Raw genomic sequence first — 25,856 nt, forward strand, 5'->3', positions numbered from 1 at the left:
CTCCTCCAAATAATTAATTACAAACTACTTCATCAAATTTTACCATGTGTGTGAGAAATTAAGCAAATGGAGAATACAAGATGAAGATGGTCAAGTAGTTGATCCTGTATGTAAATTATGTGACAGTGGTCATGTTGACAATTATAAACATATGTTCCTGGAATGTAAAAGGCTATAGCTAACTAACCTGTGGAATTTGGTACATACTTCTGTACCATTTAGCCCCGGTAACCCTTATATTGATTTTGAAGAGATGATACTGGGAAAGGTAAACCAGCCAATAAACGAAAATATCCTGAAGAAAAGAATACGAATAATTTCTATAGCAAAGTGGGTTATCTTTAAAACATGGATTTTTTCTAGAAAGTGCCCACGGCCAATTTCAGGCCATAACTTATCTAACATCTTCAATTGTGAACTCAAAAACAGGCTTCATGTTCTGTAATGTTTACTTCTATGTACAATGTACTTAAATAATGATTATTAAGCTCATAAAAAGCAACAACAACTGTTAAACCCATAGTATGTAAACTATAGTTCTAGTCCAGTCTAGATCTACTGTGTTATAACATACTGTAAACTATACTTTGTTATGAAAGAAAAAGTTCCGGATGTTAAAAGTAACTTGTTGTTTTTGATAACCATCTACATGTATCATAATTATTCCATGACAATTGTGGCAACCATGTGGTGTATATTGGTTTTACATAATAGCCTGTATAAGTACATGAGAGAAATGCTTATATAGACAATGATACTTCTTCCGTGCGCATTACCTATTGTGTATTTCACTAGTACTTCAAATTACTCCATGTACAATAGTAGCTTAGATACTCTGTTGTTGACAAATGTATTATTTGTTTTTACTAATAAAGCCTTGAAAAAAAAAAAATAAAAAAAAAAAAAGCTAGAAAATGTCAAGACACACGGTCGTCAGAGCTTTTTTGACATTTGTACTGTGTATGTCATGTTGCTGCAGCCAAGAAATCTTCAGCGTATCTGTTTATGAGAACGCCACTGTCGGGACACCAATTTTGGAGGATACACAACCCCTAAAGGCGGCTCCGTCGGTCAAAGTAGGTGGATACACAGTGGAAGGCGATCCCCACAAGCGATTCCATGTCAGCAATGGTACGTTGTTTCTGATTAACCCTTTGGATTATGGAGTGCAAGATGAGTACATTCTACACCTTACGTCTGGCCAGTACGAAGATCGGGTCACCATTCGGGTACAAGTTGTGGACGTGCCTGGCTATCCTCCTGTCTTTAACACCAGCTGTGACATACCGACAAGAAACACCCCAAGCAAAACATTTCAATAGGTAACTACTAGTGTTTCTGAGAAAGCAAAGAGATATAGTCATCGGACATTTTCTTCCGGTAACCAAAATCATGAATATGTCCGTTTCGATAGCAGTAATAACAAGTGCGAAATAAAAGCTGCATGGGCCTTGCGTGCCAGACAGGATACAACAACAGCTTCCAGATTGTTTGAAGATAATTGGGAAAATACTGTCTGTGCGAGGAAAATGCGAAAATCGTTTGGGATCTTCCTAGAGGCTAAAAGAAATATTAATAAGACTGCGCTATCACTTTTTGGGGCATCAGCTAATATTCTCATCTCTCCGAGCTGGATGAGCGACGCCAATGTTAGATTTATGGTTTTATCCCGTCTCATACCAGATTCAAAGGGCTTTTTCACATATACCTGTGACTCAAAAGTCTCAGATTACTTGGGATTATCCGAAATAAAATCCTTTTTGAAAGATGTGAATGTAACACTTAAGGCAACAGTACAGCTGCTGCCGTGTCCTCCACATGGATATGGCCTCTTATGTGAGAGTCACTGTGCATGTAGAAACGGTGCAGATTGTCACAGATTCAATGGAGCCTGCAAGTGTAAACCAGGTTGGCAGGGGGTCATCTGTGACATACCGAAACAGGAAATGTCAATCAGCTCAACACAAGGACATTTAGATGAACTGTACATTACCAGATCTGTGACTCTTCATTGTCAAGAACATCATGTCAATGTGACAATACTGACATGGTCGTTTCAACCCGAAAAACGGACGGTCTCATTCAAGCCTTTGAGTATCATGAACGGACACAAAGTGGAAATAGTGAATCTTCAGGATAAAAACAATGGCTTGTACACCTGCCAAGCGATCACAACACAAGGAAATGTCCTGACTGCAAACTTTACACTCAATGTAACTTCCTGTCCACCCAATCACCATGGATCGAGATGCGAGAAGATCTGCAACTGTCTGCATGGCTCTGACTGTGATCGGTGGGACGGCTGTGTTTGTCTGGAAGGTTGGAGAGGATACAGATGTGAGGATCCCTGTAAACCGGGGACGTATGGACTGAAATGTGAGAGTAGTTGTGTCTGTAAAAACGGAGCTTACTGCAGTCCTAGCGACGGGACATGTAACTGCACAGCAGGCTGGAAAGGTACGACTTGTAGCGAACCATGCGAGAAGGGCAAATTCGGACACAACTGCCAATCTGATTGCACCTGCAAGAACAACGCCACCTGTCATCACGTGGACGGCACCTGCACCTGTATCCCACCATGGTCGGGAACGAAATGTGATATCATCAAGGAGTCAGATCTTCAAGTAGCTATTCTAATTAGTGTTTCTATTGCTATGGGGTTCCTTGCTTTTGTCGGTATTCTAGCATGTAAGAAAAAATGTAAACTATTTGACATGCACAAACCACTCCCAGAAGAGGAATATGCTGTATGTGAGTTGAGGAGGATGGAAGAAGACCTGGCAGACAAGTTACGCCCAGGATGGCTGGAGCGATGGCAGATAGACAGCAGTCAACTAACATTGGGAGATATGATAGGGATGGGTGCCTTCGGTCTGGTGACACAAGCCAGCCTAGCCTTGCCTACCGGTCAACGAACCGTTGCAGCCAAGATGATCCGCTTCAACGACAAACTGTGTTACCAGGACTTCTACAGAGAGACAGCGATACTCACAGTGATACATGAGGAAAAGGGATACAATCCCCGAAAATCTAACATTATTCAATTGTTTGGATTTAATATCACATCTAATCCAAAGTGCTTGATCCTCGAGTACGCCAGCGAAGGAAACCTCTTGAACTTCTTAAGGCAAAAGAAAAATAAGTTACATTATTTGCTGTATTTTGCAATTGACATTACACAAGCCCTCGGTCACCTGAAAGATCTTCGCATTTCCCATCGCGACGTGGCCGCACGTAACGTTCTAATCACTGAACAGAATATCGCAAAACTCGGCGACTTTGGCCTTGCTCGCGACGTGTACAACACAGCACAATACATTCCTGTCAATCACCAAGGCCAAGAACGACGTCTCCCGTTGAAATGGATGGCGATCGAGTCCCTCCTACATCTTCAGTTCTCGTGCGAAAGCGACCTGTGGTCCTTTGGTGTGCTTCTGTGGGAGATTGTAACAGGTGGGACGGACCCCATGTACGGTAACACACCACAGCCGACCTGTCAGCAGCTTGTGGAGATCCTACAGCAGGGGATCCGTCTGGACATGCCTGCGGAGTGTCCTCCAGACCTGTACGTCATCATGACGTCATGTTGGAGCGAGGACCCAACAGCGAGGCCAAATCCAGAAGAAATAAGGGAAAACCTGATTCGTGAACAGGAAAAACTGAACCCACACCAAGTGTTTATTGAGAGGGAGACAGTGGTGTGATCACAGGGCTCGAAATACCACCTGCATATGCAGGTTAGTGCAGGTAAAATTGGAGCTGTGCATGTATTTCTGGTGTCTACCTGCACTGGCCCATGTACTTTGTTTTATACATAAATGTCGTTTCATACATGATGTTGATTGTTCTTAGCTGCATTGACTGTTACCATCTATAAAGTATACAGAAAGCAGTGGTTCCTGAACAATTTTAGCATGATCCAAACTTCCTAAATAATGGTGCAGGTAAAATTTGTCTGGTGCAGGTAATTTTCAATGTTACCTGCACCAGTGCAGGTATGCAGAAAAAGGTATTTTGAGCCCTGTGATCATGACCATGAGGCAATATTTGCTTCCTTGTTATCTATGTGTTAAGGACAAGTTATTGCTAGAAATGAATGCTTAACCTGATATAGATTATTTACCAAACTGGACACAGAAATAGAAGTTTTATACCCTTTATTGCCTCACACATGCCTCACTCTAACTAAAGCCTCACTCTAAAATATCACTCAAGATGTAGAATTTTACCATTTGTAATGGACAATTTCTGATTGCTCAACTTTCTCAAAAGATCACAATGCGAGAAGTGTTTATCTTCTGCACAAGATTCATAATCAATATGCAATATACTTCATAGTATCATAACACAGCATTGTATATCATACATAAAATCAATGTCCTTATGACGTCAATGAAATGCCTGTATAGTTATGATTATACATCTTTGGAGAAGGTTAGAGAAAACATAGCAGTAAAATGAAGCTATTGCTGAGGTCTAGCAAAAAAAATGTTGTTTTCTGGCTATGGTCCTGAAAAAACTTAGTGTCGAAAGGTAAAGATTCTCCATTGTTATTTCATTTGTTTGATTTTATTAAGATTTAATCCGAAGTGATCCAACAAGGCATCAGGCACAATATTTTCAACATCCTGTTGTAAGTATACAGATATACATTGTACAAGCACAAGTATATCAATAAACTACACAAAGAAGGACTACATTTGAAGACATTCTTATATCAGCTGTTCAAAGTCCCAAACTGTTAACACAGTGTAAAATACAGGGAGTCTGTTTTGAATTTTGTCACTTAGACATCAGTTCGAAAAATTAAAGTCATTGTCAGCAGCCATTAAAAAAGCTATGGTTTTCGTTAGCGTCAGTCGGGTAACTGGAAATACATTTTTCTCACTGGGCCTGGGGTTGCTGTGAGTGTAGGAAGCCTGGTGGTCTTGTGTTGAGCGGACAATGAGTGCTTCAAGCCTTTAGATGCTTTGCATGGTGCTTGATGTGGTCATCCATGAATGAGGCCATAAAGTAGTAGCTGTGGTCATAACCCTGAAAGGAACCAAAATGTTTATGGTATGGATGGATTAAACCTTTAGGAAGATACATAACATATAGTATTTGGTATATAAGTAAAGACCAAGAAGTTTACTTCTAGGGCACATGCTTTAATCATTGTAGACATTTTTTTTTGGAAATCAAATGTTTTAACCATTGTATCAAAGAAGACTGTGACCTCTAGGTACATGAGTTGCAATCACTGTACTGGTTAAACAGAAAACTCTTTACAACATCTAAAGTACACATGTTTCAAAAATTGTAGCCTGGAACTAGAAACTGTACATAACATGATATATATGTATATTAGATTTATGATTTACATAAGATCAATGTTCTTGTTATGATGAAACACTGGTGTAATATCAGAACACAAATAAGTGTCCACACCTGGATACAATACGCAGATTTCTTCCCGACGTTATAGGTAATATTGAACGGACTAAGTGTTTTAATAAATCGGACTTTGCAATTGCTGTTGTTACAATTTTTGGTTCAAGAACACCAAGTTTTCTCAACTCCTGGTACATTTTGCATTGAATTGTGTGTTTTCTTGAGTGGGTATGACATAAAATTTATAATAATACAACACAGTGTATTCCACATCACCCTCGGTCCCAGCACGCCACCCCCACCCCCCGCTGGTCAGATCGCCCTCCGGTCTCCAGCAGTAGGGTGAGCCTTCCTACAATTGGGCTGGTACCTTGGGTGATACAAAACAAATTGTGTTGCATTCTACATATCTAGTCTAGGAGAAATGGATCATTAGCAGCATGCATACCTCCTGCATCCTCAGCACCACAGGCACCTTGCTCTCCTTACAGGCAGCTACGAAGTTGTCAGGGAGCAGCTGGCCCGCAGGCAGGAAGTTATCAGCCTTGCCCTGGGGTTTCAGACAGGGTGTTAGTAGTTCATACTTAGGTCTAACGCTGTTATAGAGCTGATGGAATTCTTGTAAACAGCTCTAAGTCTAACATGCAAAATATCTATGGTATTTATTGATAGACCAATACTCTCTATGTAAAATTGTATATTTTTTTGGAGCTCATGTGTAGTGTACAACTACAAATTACTTATAATTAAGGCTACTTTCTTTTACTAATGAACAAACTACTTAGCAATAAAATTTGAAAAGAGACTGCTATTACTGTCAATAATTGTTTGTATTTTGATCTCCATTATTGTTACACTGTTAAGCTTCATACTACTAGTATTCTTCTTGGAGTCATTTACAGTTTTGAATAAAAAGTGCAAACTCACAGAATTTGTAAACAGAAAATTAAACAAAATCATATGTGGCGACTAAAAGTGAGTGGAATAGGTCAGTGTTCAAAATAAAATGATGTCTTAGAGAGAAGTAGAAGAATGCACTTAACAAAAAAGATGACACCTCCCTACCTGATCAATGAGTATGTCCACTGGAGGCCCTTGGTATTTCTTCACCAGCTCACTAGCATCATACTCCTGCAGATGGCAGAAAACAAAGATTGTCATGTCTAACACTTGAGGCTTTCATTGTGAAGTAACATGGACGCTCAGAATTCCACTGGGTGCGATAATACAGCCATACAAAAAGTTGTTATAGAGGCCTTCTGAAGGTTGTCTTGAAGTTGAACACATAAATATCTGAAGTGTATAGAACTCAGGATTACTAATGCTACATTACTACGTCTCTTTGAACCACTCATGTATCTTTTCACAAGTGGCGATATCATGTCAATATTATGGCATCAATCATAAACTGTACGCAGCATGCAAAGTAAAGCATACCTGCACACAGCATTAAGTACAATATTAAGTTTCTTATTACCCAGGTAAGAAGTTCGTGGGTTTTCACAATATAAATGGCAAATTATTTTCTAAACTCATTGTTTGCTAGTATAGAATGGTTACCTTCCAGGTGTCTTTGTTACTTCCCAGGTAGCCAGAAAACGCCTTCTGTCCCCAGGGACAGTTTATCGGGTTGCAGATGGGGGCAAATGCTGAAACCGACTGAAGGGGAGAAAAAACACAAAGGGTAAAATCAAAGAACAAATGTTCTGGGTGCTTTTCTATAACATGCCTATCCACATACCTGTCCCTACTGCTATTTGCCATCCACAAAGGCCTGTCCCTAGTGCTGAACACCACTCATGCACTATCCCTGGTGCAGAATACCATACATATACTAATATAGCTGTCCCTGGTGCTGAAAACTATCCACACACAAGTAAACATACCTGTCCCTGGTGCTAAACACCATTCACACACTAACAAACCTGTCCCTTCTGCCTGATACCATTCGCACAATGACATACCTGTCCCTAGTGCTGAACAACATTCACATACTAATAGAGCTGTCCCTGGTGCTGAATACCATCCATATAAAACACACCTGTCCCTGGTGCTGAATACACACTTATCTGCCCCTGGTGCTGTACACCACATACTAACATACCTGTCCCTGATGCTGAACACCATTCACACACTAACATACCTGTCCTTGGTGCTGAACACCATTCACACACTAACATACCTGTCCCTGGTGCTGAACACTCCACTAAGATAAAGATACACTTCACCAAGATTTTGACTGATTACCATCCATACACCCTATAGCACTGAACTATCATACAGACCCTGTATTTCCCTGGGTTCTTCAGATAGCAGATCAGTGCACCATGTCCACCCATGCTGTAGAGATGACACAGAGTGGTCAGGGCATAGAATCATATCGTGACAAAATACAGGAATAGTTTAGTGGCTAACACAGGCAAGAAATGACATGAATGCTACTCATTAGGCAAAGACTATGAAAGTGTGTCATTGTAACTGGAATAGTTTCACCTGAACAAATCATAAATTTAGACCAAACATTACAATGAAGTATTATAGCTCTATACACCTTCTGACATCTAACTACCTGTTGTCAATGTACTGCTAAATTTGATAAGCCAAAACAAAATTTCCAAATGCACATGTAGGTCTATGGTAGTCAAGATCAATTATTTCATACACAGCTTGTCCCAAGTTTTAAGATTATCTATTGTCAACATTTTGTTGTACCCATAACTTATGTATGATGACTCTCTCCCCTCACCTGTGACCAAAGATAGACTGCCTGTCAGAGTCCACTGGGAAACTGCTGTTCACCACTGAAGGGAGCTGAAAGTAGAACAAACATGTTTTGTACATTAGACAAAAAATCATGGCCTTTTGAAAGATCTTAGTACAAACATTGACTGCAACAACCTAACAAAAGAGAGGTGTGGCCAATACTCATACTGATAGGTCTTGAATTATGTGGTAGGCTATAAGTTATCTTCTTTTGTTTTTGAGACCAGGCCATGATTGGAAACATTAGGTGATACTGTCGAGGGGAAATGTATGTTGAGCCCCCTTGTTCTCTATGTACCTCTTCAGTGACATATGAATACATCCTGTAGTTGGTCTTCCACTTGTCTTCTGTGGCGTTCACATAGAACCCTGCTCCTGTACCAAAGTCCCAGCCGTCCTCCTCTCCCTCAATGTTGCAACCACCTAGGAATGGGGTAAATCTGGTCAACAGCATCCCATACATACATAAGGCCATGTTGAGTTGATTATATGGATGACATCCTCTGGGAACTCCAAAACTGATGCGAGCGAGCGAATAAAAAAAAAAGTTTGGCCCCCCAAAAAAAGTTGCCTTCAGTATGAAATCAAAGTGGCCAGGAAGGTTGAACATAGGACTAAACACACATAGTATGGTATACCAACAGTTAGGTGTAGGGACCAGTACATAATACGGGTGCAAAACATTTTTTTCTTCTTGGACCAATCCGAAAAAAACAGACCTGAAAAAAACAACAGAGGAACAGGTTTCGCCAATTACAAAATGGACACACAAAATTGCCAGTTCTCAAGTTTCCACAGACAATCAAGTCCAGGTTCATGTCCGGACCTGGAAATGATCGTCTGGACCTGAATTTTCTGTACTGGTACCTCCCCCAACCAACAATAGATTTTTTTTCTTTCTGTCCTTTCACATCTTATTCTTTGACTTTAGATTCATTTTGGCATTCTATGGCATTAGTTATCTGTTTTCTGATAATTTTTTTTCAATCTACGGAACATTTGTGCTCATTTTACAGCTGCTTTGCACAATTTATTGTGTGGTCGAAAACTTTTTTCAAATCAACGTGGCCTAACTGCAAACATATATCATTTGATTCTGAGGACTACCTTCCTTTTGAGATGGCTTTTTTTTAATTGCTAGATATATCAATACACCTCAGCTTATCAAATAACTAGTTAAAAAAGCGACTGTGAAATATTATGGGAATTTCAAACTAAATCAAGTTCCTTGTACACATCCAATACATACTGTAAATTCATTGAGTAATGTTAGTTTGTAATCTTAACAAATTGGACCGAAATCGAGTAGCTTGTGGCATTTAGTTTCAGCAAGGAGAACATGTTTTTCCAGCTACTAGTAGCTTCAGAGCACTCATTCGATGACAATAGGCCCTCCCACAAGTGGACAGAGGGCACATTGGGCGTTGGAACGCCTGTTTGAATGAGCGCTTGAAAACAATTCCTTACTTCGCTGATATGTAGGGACCAATCAGCACCCTTGTCCAAAATATGGATGATTCCAGACGTTAACGTGGTCAAGGATCCCAGACGGAACAGCAGAGAAGCGACTGTATATAGTGTATACAACAAACGCTGGAGCAAACTACTTTCCGTATGGTACCCAGGCTACATAAATCGGGTATCCCTGTTGGATACTGCCTTGCCACCAATAGATCTACTTGGAGATTAAATCCCCATACTCACGAGGGCTGGTGTCGGGAGCGATGATGATGATGCCATGCTTGGCAGCAGCCCGCTGTGCGCAGGCCTTGGTGACAAAGTTCTGTTCAGTACAGGTGAGCCCGGACAGCCAGTACAGAACCGGACACTTCCCAGACTCTGCCTGGGGCGGCAGGTACACACCGAAGTTCATCTTACACTTCAGCTGGGTGCTGTAGGATCATAGGGTAGAACACGATAAAGGTTTAATGACCAGCCCTGAGGTGTATATGGTGCCATGATTCATGGTTGGTTCCTAATCCTATAACCAACGAATGAATGACCGAGTGTAGCCCGGGCCAGGCTGTTGCATTCCCTGCCTTTCAAATCCCCATACCTGCATGGCCAAGTGATAAAATCTTACAATCACTCCTTGCAGTTGCCCCGTGCAAAAGCCATAATGCAGTTTGTGATCGAATTCTACACATCTGACAACTTTGAACAGCAGCGCCATTTGGGATCTCAACCCTCCTTCTGATTGGATCCAGGCCATTATACTTTATTGGACCGCCCTATATGTTTATGGACTGCTGAAGATGTAACAGCATCGTAACTGATATGAAATGGGGCCTACTGATTGGTTCACCTCCTCTAGCTATATCATACGTCTAAAAAAAACATACTAAAAGGCATGGAACATTGTGAAATAGCCACTGTAGTTTTATGATTCTGCTGTGGGAGTGCAGGATATAACAGAATACTTCTTTCAAATAATAGGAATGGTTAATTATGAAATTTTTGCTGATGCAGTTTTATGTTTCTGCTGTGGGAGTGCAGGATACAACAGAATACTTCTGTCAAATCATAGGAATGGTAAATTATGAAGTATTTGCTCATGTAGTTTTATGTTTCTGCATAATAGGACAAATACCGTAAATTTACTACATTTGTGGAGGCTTAATTTCACAGTAGAAAATCACTTAGGCTGAGGAATGGCTTTGAATGTGGCATTTTAAGTTCAACAGTTGTAGTAACTATGCATGAAAGCGCATTTGTTTGTAATGTGATGAGTTTACAAAATTAATGTAACAGTGGGGCAGTTGGTGGCACTTCAACCCCAGTTACATGAAGAATCTACTGACCTCTCGTGAGAGAACACCTTCTGAAAACCACCAAACATCTTGTTGCAGGAGACCTCGGAGACTGCCATCTTGATTGCTGCACAGGTGGACGAATCCAACCGAAAAGTTAAGACAATGCATTGCTGAGGTGTCAAATGTAGGTTACACAGATTGTACGAATCAAGCATGATATGCAGCGCTATATTCAGATATGCTGATGGTGAAAGTTAATTTGCAAGTTCAAGTCCCGAGGCTGATTTCAAGTACATGGTGAAAACAAAAGAGACATACATATGACAATGAACAGTGATAAAAAAATTGCTATGAAAAGAGGCTACTCAAATACTAGTGCAAACGGGTTGGATTTGACTTAATTTTTGGAAGCAGAGGAAGGCGAAAAGCCCCCACTTTTTCCACAATTTCTGGGTTCTGCAATTTAAGGAGGATAGTGGCTTTCTCTTTCTGTCCATCTGTGAATGTGGGAAATCGCAAACTGGGATATGTCTTTGTGGCTTCTCTAAGTCTAAACAAAGTGATTCTTTCGGTTGGGTTGATTGAAAACTTTAAAATAGTATGAGTTTATAGACCGGCTGCATTCCAAAAGAACTACAGTATTGTAATTTGACAAGTTGCCCTGGACACAACACACAGCACCCTGACACACCCCCTTCTTCCACCAACCCCCCTCCCTCCGATCACGTGCCTGCATCTATGCCACATTCTCAAAAGATTTGATAAAATTCATGCGTGTCATTCCTTAAATCCTGATCTGTCACTGAACACGATTCATCAGCCTCGAACGCTATAAGTACTTGCATATGCTCATCAACAATTTACCAAAGAAAACGTCAAATCTTACTTTTCCAGACCTGTGCACGCATGGAGGGGCAAAGGTCACAATATGGCACTTGCGCAGTAAGAGAGGATTGAAATGGAATTTTCTGATGTCACAGATTTATTTTCTTAAATTTGCGGACATAAAAAGAAATAGATTACTCATTTTATAATTATTACTACATATTTTATATTATTCAGCGAACAATTTGGCATTTATCGTGTCTATTTTTACAACAATAGTTTAGTTTATTTCTACAACACCCCTTCAAATTATGGACAAGTCCTAGGGTTACTTTCGGTCATTCCAGGTGGCAATATGGAAGGGAGCTTTCCGAAACGGCATCTTGCTCAGGATAAAACATCGGTTAGAACAAGAACTTGACCATCGCCGCTTTCTTCAACGATAGGACAGTAACCATAGAGTAGGAAGATGTCCACGGTGAAGTTTTGGACCATCTAGGCGGTTGGGATAGTAGAAAAACATCGCAGAGAAGTGATCGTCGAGGGACAGAGAACAAAAATGGAGGCAGATACTGATCGATTGACGGAGCGGCGAGACTCGCATGACTCCAGCCCTCGGGCTAACATGTACATTGTTTACATACAATGCTGTAAGTACAACCTTATAGGTTTTAAGTTTCAAAGGACGTATCGTTACATAAGCTATATATTTGTACGAAGTAGTTTATAATAAACAGGTTGTATTAGTGAGGGGCGGGGCTCTATGTATAATTTATTTACTAGGTATCCGAATCCTAGATATTTCTAACAAACAGTATTATGTAGAAAAATTCATTTAAGATGGTAAATTGTGATTAAGACATACGACTTTGTACATTGATCTTGTGACCAGTAAGGTATCAATGGTGATATATATGATATATGTTGATTTGCCAGGGAATAAAGAACAAAGAGCTGACTCTATATTAATTTTGATAATGTATGGTGTAAACATACTGGGTATGGTAACAGCAGTATACTGTATTGGCAAGTATATTAGCTTATAAATCATAAGTTTAAAGCTATGTTTCAAATCAAAACACATGTTGTCATTCTTGTCACTGTTGAACGCGTCCAATTTTGGCACCATATGGTAGCTTCAGTTGTAGTATGGAACGTTAATTTTCTACATGCCAATTTGCTATGCTTCCTTGATACTGAATTGGTAGATGATTAAATCATTATAAATCATCGGTTAGAACAAAGTGAGATTCAATGTAATTTGAGAGACGCTATGGTGTATTTGCAAGTGTTTAATAGCATACACAATAAGTATTAGTAAGCATTGTGGACATCTGCTAGTGCTCATTAGAATATTATGGTACATGTATTAATTTGCCATTTTTACAGAAGATCAACTTCTTAAGTATTTTAAATTAGTATGGTGTATATGTACACTACAATATGTCATCCTGTCACTTGGCTATTGAAGGATATACACATATTTACAGTATACAGTTGTCTGCATATGTTTAGGGAACAGTGGTACTAGATCATAGATGTGACCATGTGATAGCATACTGTAAAATGGAAATGTCTCAGTAGTTTTGTATTCGCTGTTTTTGTGCTTGGTGACTTTTTGCTGCGAATTTCAAACCACCTCAACAATATTTGTTCCGTTTTCTGCCCACCTACCCTTTTGTCTCAACAGTGAACTTAAAACCACCATATACAATACATTTTCTCTCAATCACAAAATTGAATACTTGCAAACATTTCCCCCTCTACAGTATTTTCTCCAGGATGATCTCATACTACTGGAACTGATCAACCTGTGTTGTTCAATATCAGCAAAAATTGAGGACACCAAAATCAGATTATTCATAATGCAGGTTTTCATGAGACTTGAAGAAGTAGTCTTTATATTTTAACAAAATGAACATGAAATATTGTTTCTTGCTGATTTTTCTTTTTCGTTTGCTCATCACTACATTTATAAAGCCAGTGGCTGTCTTAAGGATGCTTTTTTATTCTTGAAGTGCCCTACCTTCATTAAAAAAACATGTCTGCTCAAGATGTAAGCCATTCCATAAAAGAGCATTGATTAGATATCGTCCTCTGAACTTCATATTTTGTTTTTCAGACTTTGTGACAATTGCAACCATTCTGGGTACAGGAATTCTAGGTAAGTATCTTTGTTGATGATGCTATTTCATTGAAATGTCGCAAAAACTAAAAGGAGGAAAATTTTATTTTTTTTTACTTTCGATTTTTCAGTCCTCTGATCCTTCTCACTCAGAGGACTGATCGAAAGCTTGTTGGTAAGTTTTATCTTGCGCACGGATATACATGGTCGTAAAATTGTAACATAATGTTGACAACCGTCACAGATGAACTTATAATCAAGTAATAATAAAATGAGTTTCATCATAATTGCATCAGCTAGAGTAGGAATGTTTATTGGAATAACAGACTACTAGTGCATGTACTTTATTCACAGCCAAATACACTGTATTAAATTTACGAGCAATGATTTATTGCCCTACCTGATAAAACTATTCTTGCAGGAATGTTTGTTGTTTACTTATTGTTTGTACACTTCAGGTCTCCCGGTGACGCTATCCCACTCTGGACTGTACCCATTCCTGGTGTCCTTTCTCATAGGATTTCTTGTACAGGTAGGTGTGAAGTATTTCTGTACTGTCAGGCTTTCTTCAGTCATAGTCTGGATGCTGGTGTTTTGGTTTGGTTTGGTTTAATTTAAATTGGATCTCTGTTAGTGACTGTTAAGTCACTTTTCTTCCTGGAGTCAGAGTGAATGATGTAATCACCGTATGGCTAATCACCGTATGGCTGATATGAGACAGATGTTCACCAGACCTCCATTCAGGTGATTTGGAGTGAATCACAAACTCCAGATGGAAGGACTGCTCCACGTGTTGCAGACGACCAGAATATACTCTGGACCACAGTGTAAATTGTACCCACAGCTGTATATCATGTCGGGGTATATACCTGCCTGCATTACTGGCCTTATTAGTCTGTTCCCTTATTTCGAAGTGGGTAAAGTTTTCCGGCAGGCTAAAGGTAACTAGGCTGGTATCCATCAATCAATCTTGTAACCATGACAACCCAGAGTGGTCGGTTATGAGCTATAATTAACAATTGCAACAGCTCAGCAAATAACTCAATGTGTCCAATATGAATGGTGGTATGAAAGCAAATAAAGATTTTTGATGTATTTGCACACAAAAATGAATCAGTGATATTAAGGATATATATGTGGAATCTGTACAAGATTATCAAAATAAGCTTAACAGAGGTATTTGGATCATCTTTACTACTTACAAAAATTTGATTCATAAACATTTGATTCATAAACATTGCACATTTCTTGCCTTGTAGACACATTTATCTACTTCTTTAATAGATTGGGCGATTTGTTTTAGTTTGATTGAGCCACACAGTAAAATAAAATGATGTGTTTAAATGTCTTATATGCATATTATTTATATTCCATCCAACAGTGCTTGCTGGTGTATTTCTTTGTGGAGATCCTACAGAGAGCATATGCAGCTCAGGAGCAAATATCCAAGGTAGGGTGTGATTTTCTTTCCATGATAGAAACTGCAACTGCAGTGCAAGAAACCAATGTACCTAAAACAACATGAGCTGTAATTTCCAACACAAAATCAGGCTCAGTAATACAGTCAAACCTGTCTATAGCGGCCACTCAAGGGACCGGACAAATTTGGCCACTATAGACAGGTGGCCTCTGTATAGAGGTGGCAACTTGTAGATAAAATACCCAAGGGACCGACAAAAAGTGGCCACTATGGACAGGTGGCCCCTCTGTAGAGGTGGCCCCTAATACAGGTTTGACTGTACAGTCAAACCTGTCTATAGCGGCCACTCAAGGGACCGGACAAATTTGGCCACTATAGACAGGTGGCCTCTGTATAGAGGTGGCAACTTGTAGATAAAATACCCAAGGGACCGACAAAAAGTGGCCACTATGGACAGGTGGCCCCTCTGTAGAGGTGGCCCCTAATACAGGTTTGACTGTACAAGTTTTTCAACTGTTCAACTGTTAAGGACAACCTAAGCAATATCAACCTGACTCGGGCCTGTAGAACTTTAAGTTTCAAAAATCTTTTCTTTGTGAGTTTGTCACTTTTCTACCTGATAAGAGGAAAAACAACTCTATTCCATTACATGCTAACATTGATTGGGCAAAAGAGCACCTTGACAGTCTGTGACCTTGATTTTTGGTGGTTCCAATAAGTAAACAACTCTGGCTTGTTTTTGCACCGTGATGTTGCTTAGGTTGCCTTTAATCTAAACTGCTTAACCATAAAACTTCATCTGTTGACCAGTCCAATGATTCAAAACACCAGAAACAATTATAGAGAAATACCATATGGTGCTTCTAGAGTGCTTTTAGGAAGAAAATCCACTATGTAATATAACCATGTCCTCTATGAGGACAAGCATGCACATTTTCATATCTATTCTTTTGTGACATAAGACATAAACTAAAAGGAGATAGAAATCACAAGACTTCGTAGATGCCCTTTGATGTAACCAGCATCATAAAATATGCATGGCAAAACTTGACCTAGAATGCGAGGGCGGTCTCCCTAAAGACCCTAATTTGGTTACAAATGGTACCCAGTTGTAATCGTGTTGTCGCTTGTACACACTTTGTTAAAATGAAACCTTGATGTTTGTAATTTTGAAATATTCTACACAATTATTGTTGAGAAAGTATTTTTATATGGATGTAAGTGTTAAAACTTAAAACTTAAAGGATGCTTGTCTAATCTTAAAATTTGAAAGATAAATTCTTGATTGTGTAATATGCATGCAGACATAATGTTATGGATCATCAGATTATTTACAATCATCTATTTTCATTGTTGCTAATGCTTTGTATTCTTGAGTTTTTGATGTCTTTACCTTATGTTAAATTTTAGAACGTAGCTTTACAAACTAGGGTAAAGTTGTTTTTTTTCCATTCACCAAGAATAATAACCAGATATTACTATCTGGTATTTGTTACACATTTATATGTATGGAGTATTCCACTCTTTTTTTGGCAGCATTTTTATATTGTTTTCCCTAGCAGGGCTCAAAATTAATCTTTGGGTTAGCTATAGGGTGCTCTGGTGCACCCAACTTTAAAAAAATTGGGTGCACCAAAAAATTCTGAGTGCAACACATGAAATAAACTAAAATGTAAAAAAAAACTAATTACAAGCTATTAAATTCTTAAACAAGTACCATGACAGACATTTTATCATCTTTCTAACACTTGGATGTCAAAAATATGATGTATACTAGTATACTTTGATATCTTTATATGCTTTAACCTTAGAAAATATTGCACCTAGGTGCACAAACACCCAGTATTTCGAGCCCTGTCTAGACATTTAAATGGAGGACTCCCTTTCTTTAAGACAATTTTTGTTATCCTTTAAAATTGTAGCCAAAGTTACTAGTAAACTGAGTACAAAAACTGTCTTTGCTTTTGAGATTCAAAGTTTTACATATTTTCTCTAACTGCATGCTATAAGTGGGGTGGTTGCTTCTGGACAGAGAAAGACCCTCTGTTATCCAAATCCAGCAAGATTCATCCACTGCATGTTGTGGCACGGGTGAAGGTGTGTTGGCCACCACTTGCTTGGGTGATAAGCTAACATACATGTAGAGGTGGTGGAAAGTACTTAGTCAAAACCTTCCTTTTCGTACTTCATTTTGGAAGTGCTGTAACTGATGAAGAGCTGACTTATTATCATTCCATTGCAGCTAATTCTTTACCTGTCATGCTTTTCCATGCTTTTGTCCTTTTTCTTTATTTTGATGTAATTAATCACCTTTCATGTGCATAATACTGTACAACAGATCTACTTTTTGATGGGTATAAAGTAGTAGCATTCACATATATCTTTCATGTGAATTCTTCTACCCAACTTTCAAATCCACTTCTTCAGTATTAGCAAGCTGTTGTCATACTCATAGACCATTAAGATAATAATTATAGAAATATAACACCAAAATTGTACTGACATAAACCATCAAGATAATAACTTTAGAAATGTAGTAACAAAATTATACTCATCAGATCCTAATGATAGAAATGTAACAACAAAATTGTATGTTGTATGTGAAATGGGCTTTACTGTAACTGCCCTACTAGCTAACTTGAATATATAATGGTTGCAATACTACAGTTTGTTTTGCCTTATCATATAGTAAGTCAAGTTATTGTATGTAACTTCATAAGCTTTAGCCTTCTAAAACTAGCCATGAGTTATACCTCAGGTTATGCTACCCATTGAACTGTTTTAGAACCCCCCTACACTAAAATTGTCATCTACTGTTCATATACAGCTGTTACATACAGGCCAGTTTCAGGCAACAAAGCACCAAACACAGTTACTGTTACATTACTGTTATCAGCAACCTGCTCTTGAGAAAAATCAATACAAGAGAGAAAAAGGTGTTGAAATTGTCCTTTGCAGAAATTTGAATAAATAATGTGACAAAAATCTCTCAGAATTCTTTTTCATGTTGTTGATGTTTAGTCAGCAGAAGTTTCACAGTATTGTGTCAGCATCACAGACATCCAAAGCTGGGTAATTAGCCTTGGGAGTTAGAGGTGCCATTATTTATAGCTACAGGATTACACTACTGAAGTTGTGCTAAAGTTCTTGTCATTCTCTTTGTCACCTGTAGGGGGCGACGTTGAGCCATGAGCACATCCCACTTCAGGAGGAGGAGGATGAAGCTGATGAAAAGGAGATAAGTAAGATCAAAGTATTGATTCCTCTCTTCTAGATAAGACCTCTTAACTATGACTTTTTCCAGTTCCTTTTCTCTCAATAACACGTCATCTATTCTACCATCTCTTTGTCAGCTGTTAAGTCCTTGGTAGTACATTTATTCTTTCAGACATACTGTTATGTGAACAAACTAAATGGAACGTAAGAGAATTTCTTGTCTTGTTTGCTAACAAATACAAAATAAGGAACATATGTGAGGCTACTAACTAAATAACTTTTCAAACTTGCTGAGTCTAAATGTAATGTGTCTAACTTTATGAGGACACTTCTAACATATAGACCCTGTAATAATAAAACACATTTGTAATTTTTTAGTACCATGATTGACACAATTGTTTGCTGTAATAACCTTTACTTGCCAACTACATTTGTATTTTACATAGCAACATATTACATGTAATACAAGGTTCTCAAAACTTTTTCTTCCCTTCCCCCAAATGCAACATGTAGCTGAAACAGGTAAAACAATTTTGAAACAATTCTAAGCTTTTGTATATAATCACACTAAAAGACATGATTCGCACAATAACAAAGAACAGCCTTATACTATAGTCTTTAACAGCTCGCGCTTTAAATTTATGCTCGGCTAAAAGTTAAAGAGAATTTTGCTTTAGTCATAAAAAGCTTCCAAAAATACAAAGAAATGGCCTTATTTAGTAACTGTTAACGGGATATTACCATAATGGTATTTAATAGAATATGTATGATGATTTAGTTAATAATGTATTATCTGAATTCCTTCTTAATGCCCCTGCCCACACAGTTATCAATTCTTAATATTGAAAGACGACCAGGCATATTACAGCCGAGAAAAAGGTCACACAGTTCATTCTCCTATGCAGAGACAAACTCTTGTCATAGAACTCCGACTGGCGTCAATGACGTGGTCTTGTGCCTGCATAGGAGAATGATAATCTTTGCCCTATTTATTTGCTGTGTGCTAGGGGCTTTAGGGTTTACTTTTTCTTTCCTCACACAACTAAATCATTTCTCTCAGTTCAACTGTTTCCACCGTTGCTGTTCTGTTTGATGTTCTGTTACCATTTACTAGACGGCATGCTAGTGGCAGGTCATGTGATCCTGCCCGACCAATCGGCTATCAGACCGCCAAACCTGCACTTGCTGGGAACGCTATTCCTGCCCTGCGGCACCAGACAGATGTTTGATATTGTTGTCTTCCTAAACTTGTAAGTGTCCACGGATAAAATGTGTCATCTGCAAACTGACAGAACAAAACTGACAGAACTTGTTTTTCAGGCACTGTTGCTGAGGAGTGTGATGGACTAAAAGTTCAACCTGTGTGTTCCAGTTCTAACCAACTTAGCCATTAGTCCGTGCCCTTAGGTTATATTGATTTGATGTTACTCAATTAGGGATGGGTTCCGGGTCCAAAACGTTTTTTTATCGTGTTGGACTGGTTCAGAAAAAAAACGCCCGGAAAAAAATCAGTGGACCAGATTTTGAAACAATCAGAAAATGAACAGATTATGCAGACAAGCGTTCATGTGTTTTAGGGCTTACGGGTCCAAGAAAATAAAAAGAGCTAAGTAGAGGAGAGATGAAGTCATTAGAATTCCAGAAGAAATAGGATACTCTACTCAACAGATTCTGTTGTGGCAAAATGGAATTTCGTTTTGAGTATTGCCCATTCACAAGTTTTCCCATACAATCAGGTTCAGGTCCGGGCCGAGACCTAATCCTCTGGACCTGGATCGTACCTGTAACTGAATTTTCTGTACTGGTACCCACCCCTATACTCAATAACATCAAAATAGTCACCAACCAACTGCTGACATTGATCTGAAAGGTCAATGACCCCAACAGAAAAGGTATTGATTAAACATTGAAGATGTCAAAGGTTATGACCCCAGATTGAACCCTGACGTTTTCTCTTTTTGCAGCAGATGGCATGCTCGCAGGTCACGTGATCCTGCCCAAGCGGCCAGAGATCAGGTCACCTGACCTGCACATGCTGGGCACCATGTTCCTGAGCTGTGGGGTGCAGCAAGCATTTGACCTTATCGTCTTCTTGCACTTGTACGTTCCAACTATGGCTATAGGCTTCTCTTGTGGTGCCAAGGTCTTGTTCTATCTCCGATGATTATGTTTCCCGATGTTAAAGGAAAACATATTGTGTTTTCTGGTGTGTTCCTTTTCTTTTACTCCTTCCTCTTCTGTTATTACCCAATCAGATCTTAAAACTATCGGGGACATCAGCTTATTAGCTGTTACAGAAAATATGAATGAAAGACTAGCAGTTAAAGAAAATAAGAACAAAATGTAGCCGATGCAGCAAATGGAAAGTGTTTTAAATTTTTTTTTTCAAAGCAAATTACAGGGAGGGAAATATCCTGCATTTTCTTGAAAATGTTACCTTTCTAGTCTTTTTTTATTTTTTTCAATCATATTCTGTACATCTGTGACACCAGAATAAAACATTCAAGGTACAAAGTTTTGTTTCTAACTCAACAATAACAATTAACAATTCAAAACATCTATGATGTAATTTCATTTATTTAACGTTACAGAATGGGTCACCTATTTCAATCTTATCTTTCTTTCTTTTATTTCAAACTTTCTTTTGTACTGCAGTTGGATTGGGACTGGCATACCTGGTTTACAAGGAGTTGTCTTCTTTTTAAATCTTTTTTTCTTCCCAGTTTCTTATTATTTTCTTCCCAGTTTCTTATTATTGTTTGCTTTGGTTGCAGTGGTGGCTGGCATTATTTCTGTGGTTTACATTATAAATTTCATATGGATAATTTTATGTGTTTTGTTTTGCATGCAAAATGTTTCAATCATGGACAATTTCATCCTAACATCAGCAGAAAATATGTTTTCTTATATCTCAAGCTTTCATTTGTTCTATGAGTGAAAATTGTGGAAGAGCTGTCATTATTGGCTTCACTTTCAGACTGATGTTGTTTGAGATTGTTACTGTTTTTTTGCAAGTTTAATATTACTGTGCTGCAAATTGAACTTATGAAATACTAGTTATACACTACTATGTGTAGTAATTTATAGTCATGCATTGATTTTTTAGATATTCAACCTGATGCAAAAGATACTTGGCTAATGAAAAAAATGATATGTCAAAATGTGATCAGAATTTATAAAATGTATTTCTCTCTTTCTGCATGCTAACCATATCCCACAATATTCCCTCTTATCCTTCAGCATCTCAATTCTGATCAGCTATGCCCTGGCTGGAAGCGAGGCCTATGCTCAGATGTTTGGAGTCCCGTGAGTATTCAATAAATCTACATTTATATCATATTAGAGATAGAGATTTTTTTATCATAGAGATGTTTTTACTGTTTTGAAGAACCATGTCACACCTAAATGCAGAGATGATTTTGCAAACAGATATTGAGTGATGCAAATACTAAATAATGTAGATGTTGAGTCTTGCAGTTGGGCCACTGGGACGTTTTTGGCGACGCCTCAGGGGCGAGCCTACTGTTATAGAGTGCGACCGTTTGACAAAAATTCCCAGAATTTCGTAGGCATGTCTGGAATTTTTACACTCATGCGTAGTGGTATTATCTGAGTATTCCCTAGGGAATTTGTTTTGAAGACGTTTCTTTATGTGATTTGGAACGAAAAGGCCTTTGCTGATACGTATTTAAAAGATACACGTTTCTTTTCATTCTCTTTGCTTTGTTGAGCACCGGAAACACAGCTACTTTTTTTGTTTATGGCAAATAAGAATAATGCGTTGACCTTACCATTTTAATGCATGTGCCTCACCATTTTAATGCTTTGTTTCTGTTTTAGATAGTATTACGTTTTTGTTTCATTTATTTTCTTTTATTATAAAGACAAATATATTTTGGATTTTTGGGTAGGTTGTCCAAATAGTCAAAGAATTGTTCAGTTCTTACCGTTCATCACCGGCAGAATAACAGCATATTATATTTTGTAACAAAACACCTGATGTTATTTAACAAAAGGGGAAGTAAGTTGGTCACTCATATAACTCATTCAGGAACATCTGGTGTATAGATGTCGTGTATGCCTTCCTTTTATCTATCCGTATTGTGTGATGAATGTAATGATTTATATAAGGGCTTTTATTTGTTTGTGTTATATATCATGTGTATTTGTGTGACTCTTGCTATATTTTTTCCGCTGTGAGGCCCATTTGATGTTGTTTTTTTTCTTGGGTAATATGGGTATACAGCCCAATCCCTCCGCGACCAAGTCAGTGGATTGACTCTGTAGCCTGGGGGTTGTCGTGACGGCATTTACCTGTGGGCATATAGAAAGAAAAGGGTATGAAACTGTTGCAAAATATCATGTGTTGTATGGTAATTCTGTCGACATGGAACGGTAAGAAATGAACAATTAATTGACTGCGCATTGCATGGTAGAAATTAAGACAACAAATTAGTATATCATGATCCTTAAAAATTAAACAATTTCTGTCCGTTAGAATGGGTAGGAACTGAAGTAATTACGATCAGAGAGTGTCTGTAACGGTAGGAAATATAGGTAATAACTCAAGGAACGCGAGTAGTTTTCTTGTCTTACATACGAGAAATTATGACACCCCAACTCTAAAATTAAAAACTAACTACAAAGTGGTCAACGCAACAAACAGATACGTGAGCTGTGCCGATAACGACTGACGAGTCCCATATCCATAAACAACATGCTTTTGTAATCGTGACACATCTAATCATGATCATGCTGAACATTAGAATCTATTCAACTTAGCATTGACGAAAACTGTAGATCATACATGAACACGCCTACTTAAGAATCCACCAAACAGATTCTAATACAAAGCTAGACGGAAGATAAATTGAAACCAGAACACGAGTCTGTTTAAAAGAAACATGTATCAGAGCGCTTGTTAATTCAGATCAGATTGAGCTTTCCAAGAAATTCCCATAGACTGATGATCATTGATAAAATCGCGTATTTCCGCTGACTGATGGAGGAGATAAGAGAAAAGAAAGAAATATCACTAGTTAATTAATGAGCTGTCAAGCACATCCGGCCTTATTATATCAGCACGCAGCTCAGGAAAATAGAAGGCAGATTTGAGAATCAGGGTTCAGTTCAACACAAGTATCTATCAGTCTCAAGCTTGAAAAAAAAACGGAATAACAAAGAACACAATTTCCGATTTTGGAGCGAAGAGACCTTGTAACTCTACTGAACTGTCATCAGGAACCAGAACGGATAGAAAAAAAAGCCCGATACATCAAAGGTACACGATAGGATATACCCTACTATAAATTTCGTAAGCCAGACGTCAGAAAAAAAAACAAGACAAAAACTGGTTAAAAATACACCGATCGATCTTCTATACACATAACAGAAATACATAGCAGACGGCAAGTGAAACTGAGGAGGTCTTGACCGGATGTGGAAATTTCTATCAAACAGTCCGGGCCGGACTTGGACTCTCTGTCTGCAGAGCGCTCCGTTCAAGGCCATTCTCTAGTTAATAACGCTAACTAACCGGCTTGGTGCTTTCACCACCGCAGCGCCTACTGATAAACTACCAAGAGCCACGGGTTCAATTCAACATACCACCTATTCACTTGCTATCATCTATGGTGTACATATACAAAATACTGCAGTGAAGGGTTACAACAGTTGTAATGAACACACGATGTTACATCTAAGAAAAGTGTCGCATGACCTTCATACCTACCTACCTACCCTGACCTCCAGGTCGTTGGGGGGACAAGGTAGACATGAAGATAGAGAGTTGCCTCCAGCTTCGTCTCTCCCTAGCCAGGGTTAACCTCTCCTGTAGGCTGAGGGCAGTCCAGTCAGTGATGCTGTCCAACCAAGCTTTCCGTTGACGTCCGCGCCGACGCCCGCCTTCCACGGTGCCCTGCAGGATTGTCTTGGCCAGGTTGTTGTGTCGGGTAACATGCCCGAACCACTGTAGTTTGCGTCTTTTAACTGTTGCTAGGCGTGGTTCTTGAGGGCCAACGAGGCCGCGCACCTGTTCCCGCACATACTCGTTTGTGATGTGTTCTTAGTACGAGATGTGAAGTAGCTTACGCATGCACCTCATCTCAAAGGCTTGGATTTTCCTCTCTGTGGATGACCTTCATACCTGAATCTAAACCTACGTGGTCACGGTGATGTATCAGCTCATGTTGACGCACAGGTGAACCTTAGCTACGTGCGGAGTGGAAACCCGGAGCCGGCCCGCAATCGAAACCCAGGGAAGAAGTCTTAACACGAACCTTCTTCCAGAACTCCCTACCAAGAACTCCCCTCTACAACTTGGTCCCCGCTCAAGCCACGCTAGTGCTTAGATAGGTGTGACCATTCTTCAACATCTTATTGGTTAGGACATCGTGGGCTGATATTCTGGGGAGTGGCTTCAGCCCCCAACTAGATTACAGTATACCAGATTCAGCAGACTCATGTCCCACGAGACTTCCCTACGTTCAGGCTGCCGGGGTCACTGCTCCTGACGGCCAGATTCAGTTACAGTTACATGTGACTAAAGTAGGTCATGAACCGGGTTAGGCTGTGAAGCATTCTGGACGTGTCAGTATTTATTTACAATTATACATGTCTCCGTATTTTCGAAGACATCGGCGAGAAGAAGCAATGTATAAACAATAAATAACCCACAGCTCGCCCTGGTGCCTGATAATCCGGACCAAACTAGGCAAAATATTCGCTATCTGGTGATCTTCTGTCGGATAGGTTAGTTCATTTTTGTTCAAATGTAACTAAATGGAGATTGCAACTCTGAGGTATATACTTCTTATCGCATGCAGCGACTCCCTTCCTTGTTCGCTGCCCAAGTTCCTACAGACAGGTTATTAGTTTTACCGAACTCACCTCGAATTGGGAAGTAAGGTTAATAGATGAAACGCAGAAGGAAGAAGAAGTTCACATTTTCTATATACGGAAGGTCCTGACATCTATGCTTTGGGTTTGCGTCTACGATAAGTCCTTGACTGAAGTCTCGATCTGTTGAGGTAGATCCATAATAAACCCGTTGTGATGAATTCTTGACGTAAATATGGTGTGGTCCCTGCCTGTGACTTGGTACTCGTATCTTGAAATTCGTTCCAGACCTATAATCTCCAGAAACTATCGTCCAGCTCGGGCCATCAGTTGAATCTTGCAGTTTCATCCAAGCCTGTTTTCCTGGACCCGTCCTCCAGGCTTCCTCCTGTAGAATTCCTGAAAGTCCTTTCCAGGCCTCTAGACCTCTGCTTGAGTTCCTGACTCTCCGACATATACCCTGGATATCAGAGTACAACTTAGCCGGCTAAGGGAGTTTACGCCTTCACGCGGAGGCGTATCTCCCCGGGCCGGCTAAAGTCGG

The 25,856-nt window shown here is 39.2% G+C and overlaps 3 protein-coding genes across 12 annotated transcripts in view; 2 read left to right on the plus strand and 1 right to left on the minus strand.

Moving 5' to 3' along the window:
• The first annotated feature begins 2,099 nt into the window (after window positions 1-2,099).
• On the plus strand, window positions 2,100-3,704 carry LOC118427090 (megakaryocyte-associated tyrosine-protein kinase-like). Its single transcript, XM_035836727.1, has one exon. It carries the CDS (start codon window positions 2,100-2,102, stop codon window positions 3,702-3,704), a length of 1,605 nt encoding a protein of 534 aa, XP_035692620.1.
• A 1,204-nt stretch (window positions 3,705-4,908) lies between these two features.
• On the minus strand, window positions 4,909-11,821 carry LOC118427449 (S-formylglutathione hydrolase-like). The gene is made up of 10 exons (XM_035837254.1): window positions 11,776-11,821; window positions 10,938-11,013; window positions 9,841-10,028; window positions 8,435-8,559; window positions 8,120-8,184; window positions 7,659-7,713; window positions 6,934-7,032; window positions 6,439-6,504; window positions 5,822-5,923; window positions 4,909-5,034 (listed from the first exon to the last, which is right to left on the minus strand). The coding sequence occupies exons 1-10, from the start codon at window positions 11,795-11,797 to the stop codon at window positions 4,954-4,956; spliced, it is 879 nt and encodes a 292-aa protein (XP_035693147.1). The 5' UTR covers window positions 11,798-11,821; the 3' UTR covers window positions 4,909-4,953.
• Window positions 11,822-12,038: 217 nt separating this feature from the next.
• LOC118426845 overlaps window positions 12,039-25,856 on the plus strand; it is a 28,802-nt gene continuing 14,984 nt past the window's right edge. Inside the window, exons 1-9 of one of the 10 annotated variants that reach the window (XM_035836392.1) lie at window positions 12,039-12,364; window positions 13,837-13,878; window positions 14,298-14,371; window positions 15,221-15,289; window positions 17,270-17,356; window positions 18,432-18,501; window positions 18,989-18,997; window positions 19,590-19,725; window positions 21,716-21,781. In XM_035836392.1, the coding sequence (XP_035692285.1) occupies window positions 12,274-12,364; window positions 13,837-13,878; window positions 14,298-14,371; window positions 15,221-15,289; window positions 17,270-17,356; window positions 18,432-18,501; window positions 18,989-18,997; window positions 19,590-19,725; window positions 21,716-21,781 (644 nt within the window). In that variant the 5' untranslated portion in view covers window positions 12,039-12,273. Of the gene's footprint in view, window positions 12,365-13,836; window positions 13,879-14,297; window positions 14,372-15,220; window positions 15,290-17,269; window positions 17,357-18,431; window positions 18,502-18,988; window positions 18,998-19,589; window positions 19,726-20,439; window positions 20,576-21,715; window positions 21,782-25,856 lie in introns of all 10 variants that reach the window. The other 9 variants (XM_035836391.1, XM_035836393.1, XM_035836394.1 and 6 more) reach the window with 9 other exon arrangements.

The sequence above is a fragment of the Branchiostoma floridae genome, chromosome 12 (genome assembly GCF_000003815.2).
Source record: "Branchiostoma floridae strain S238N-H82 chromosome 12, Bfl_VNyyK, whole genome shotgun sequence".
In the NCBI taxonomy this organism is placed as follows: Eukaryota; Metazoa; Chordata; class Leptocardii; order Amphioxiformes; family Branchiostomatidae; genus Branchiostoma; species Branchiostoma floridae.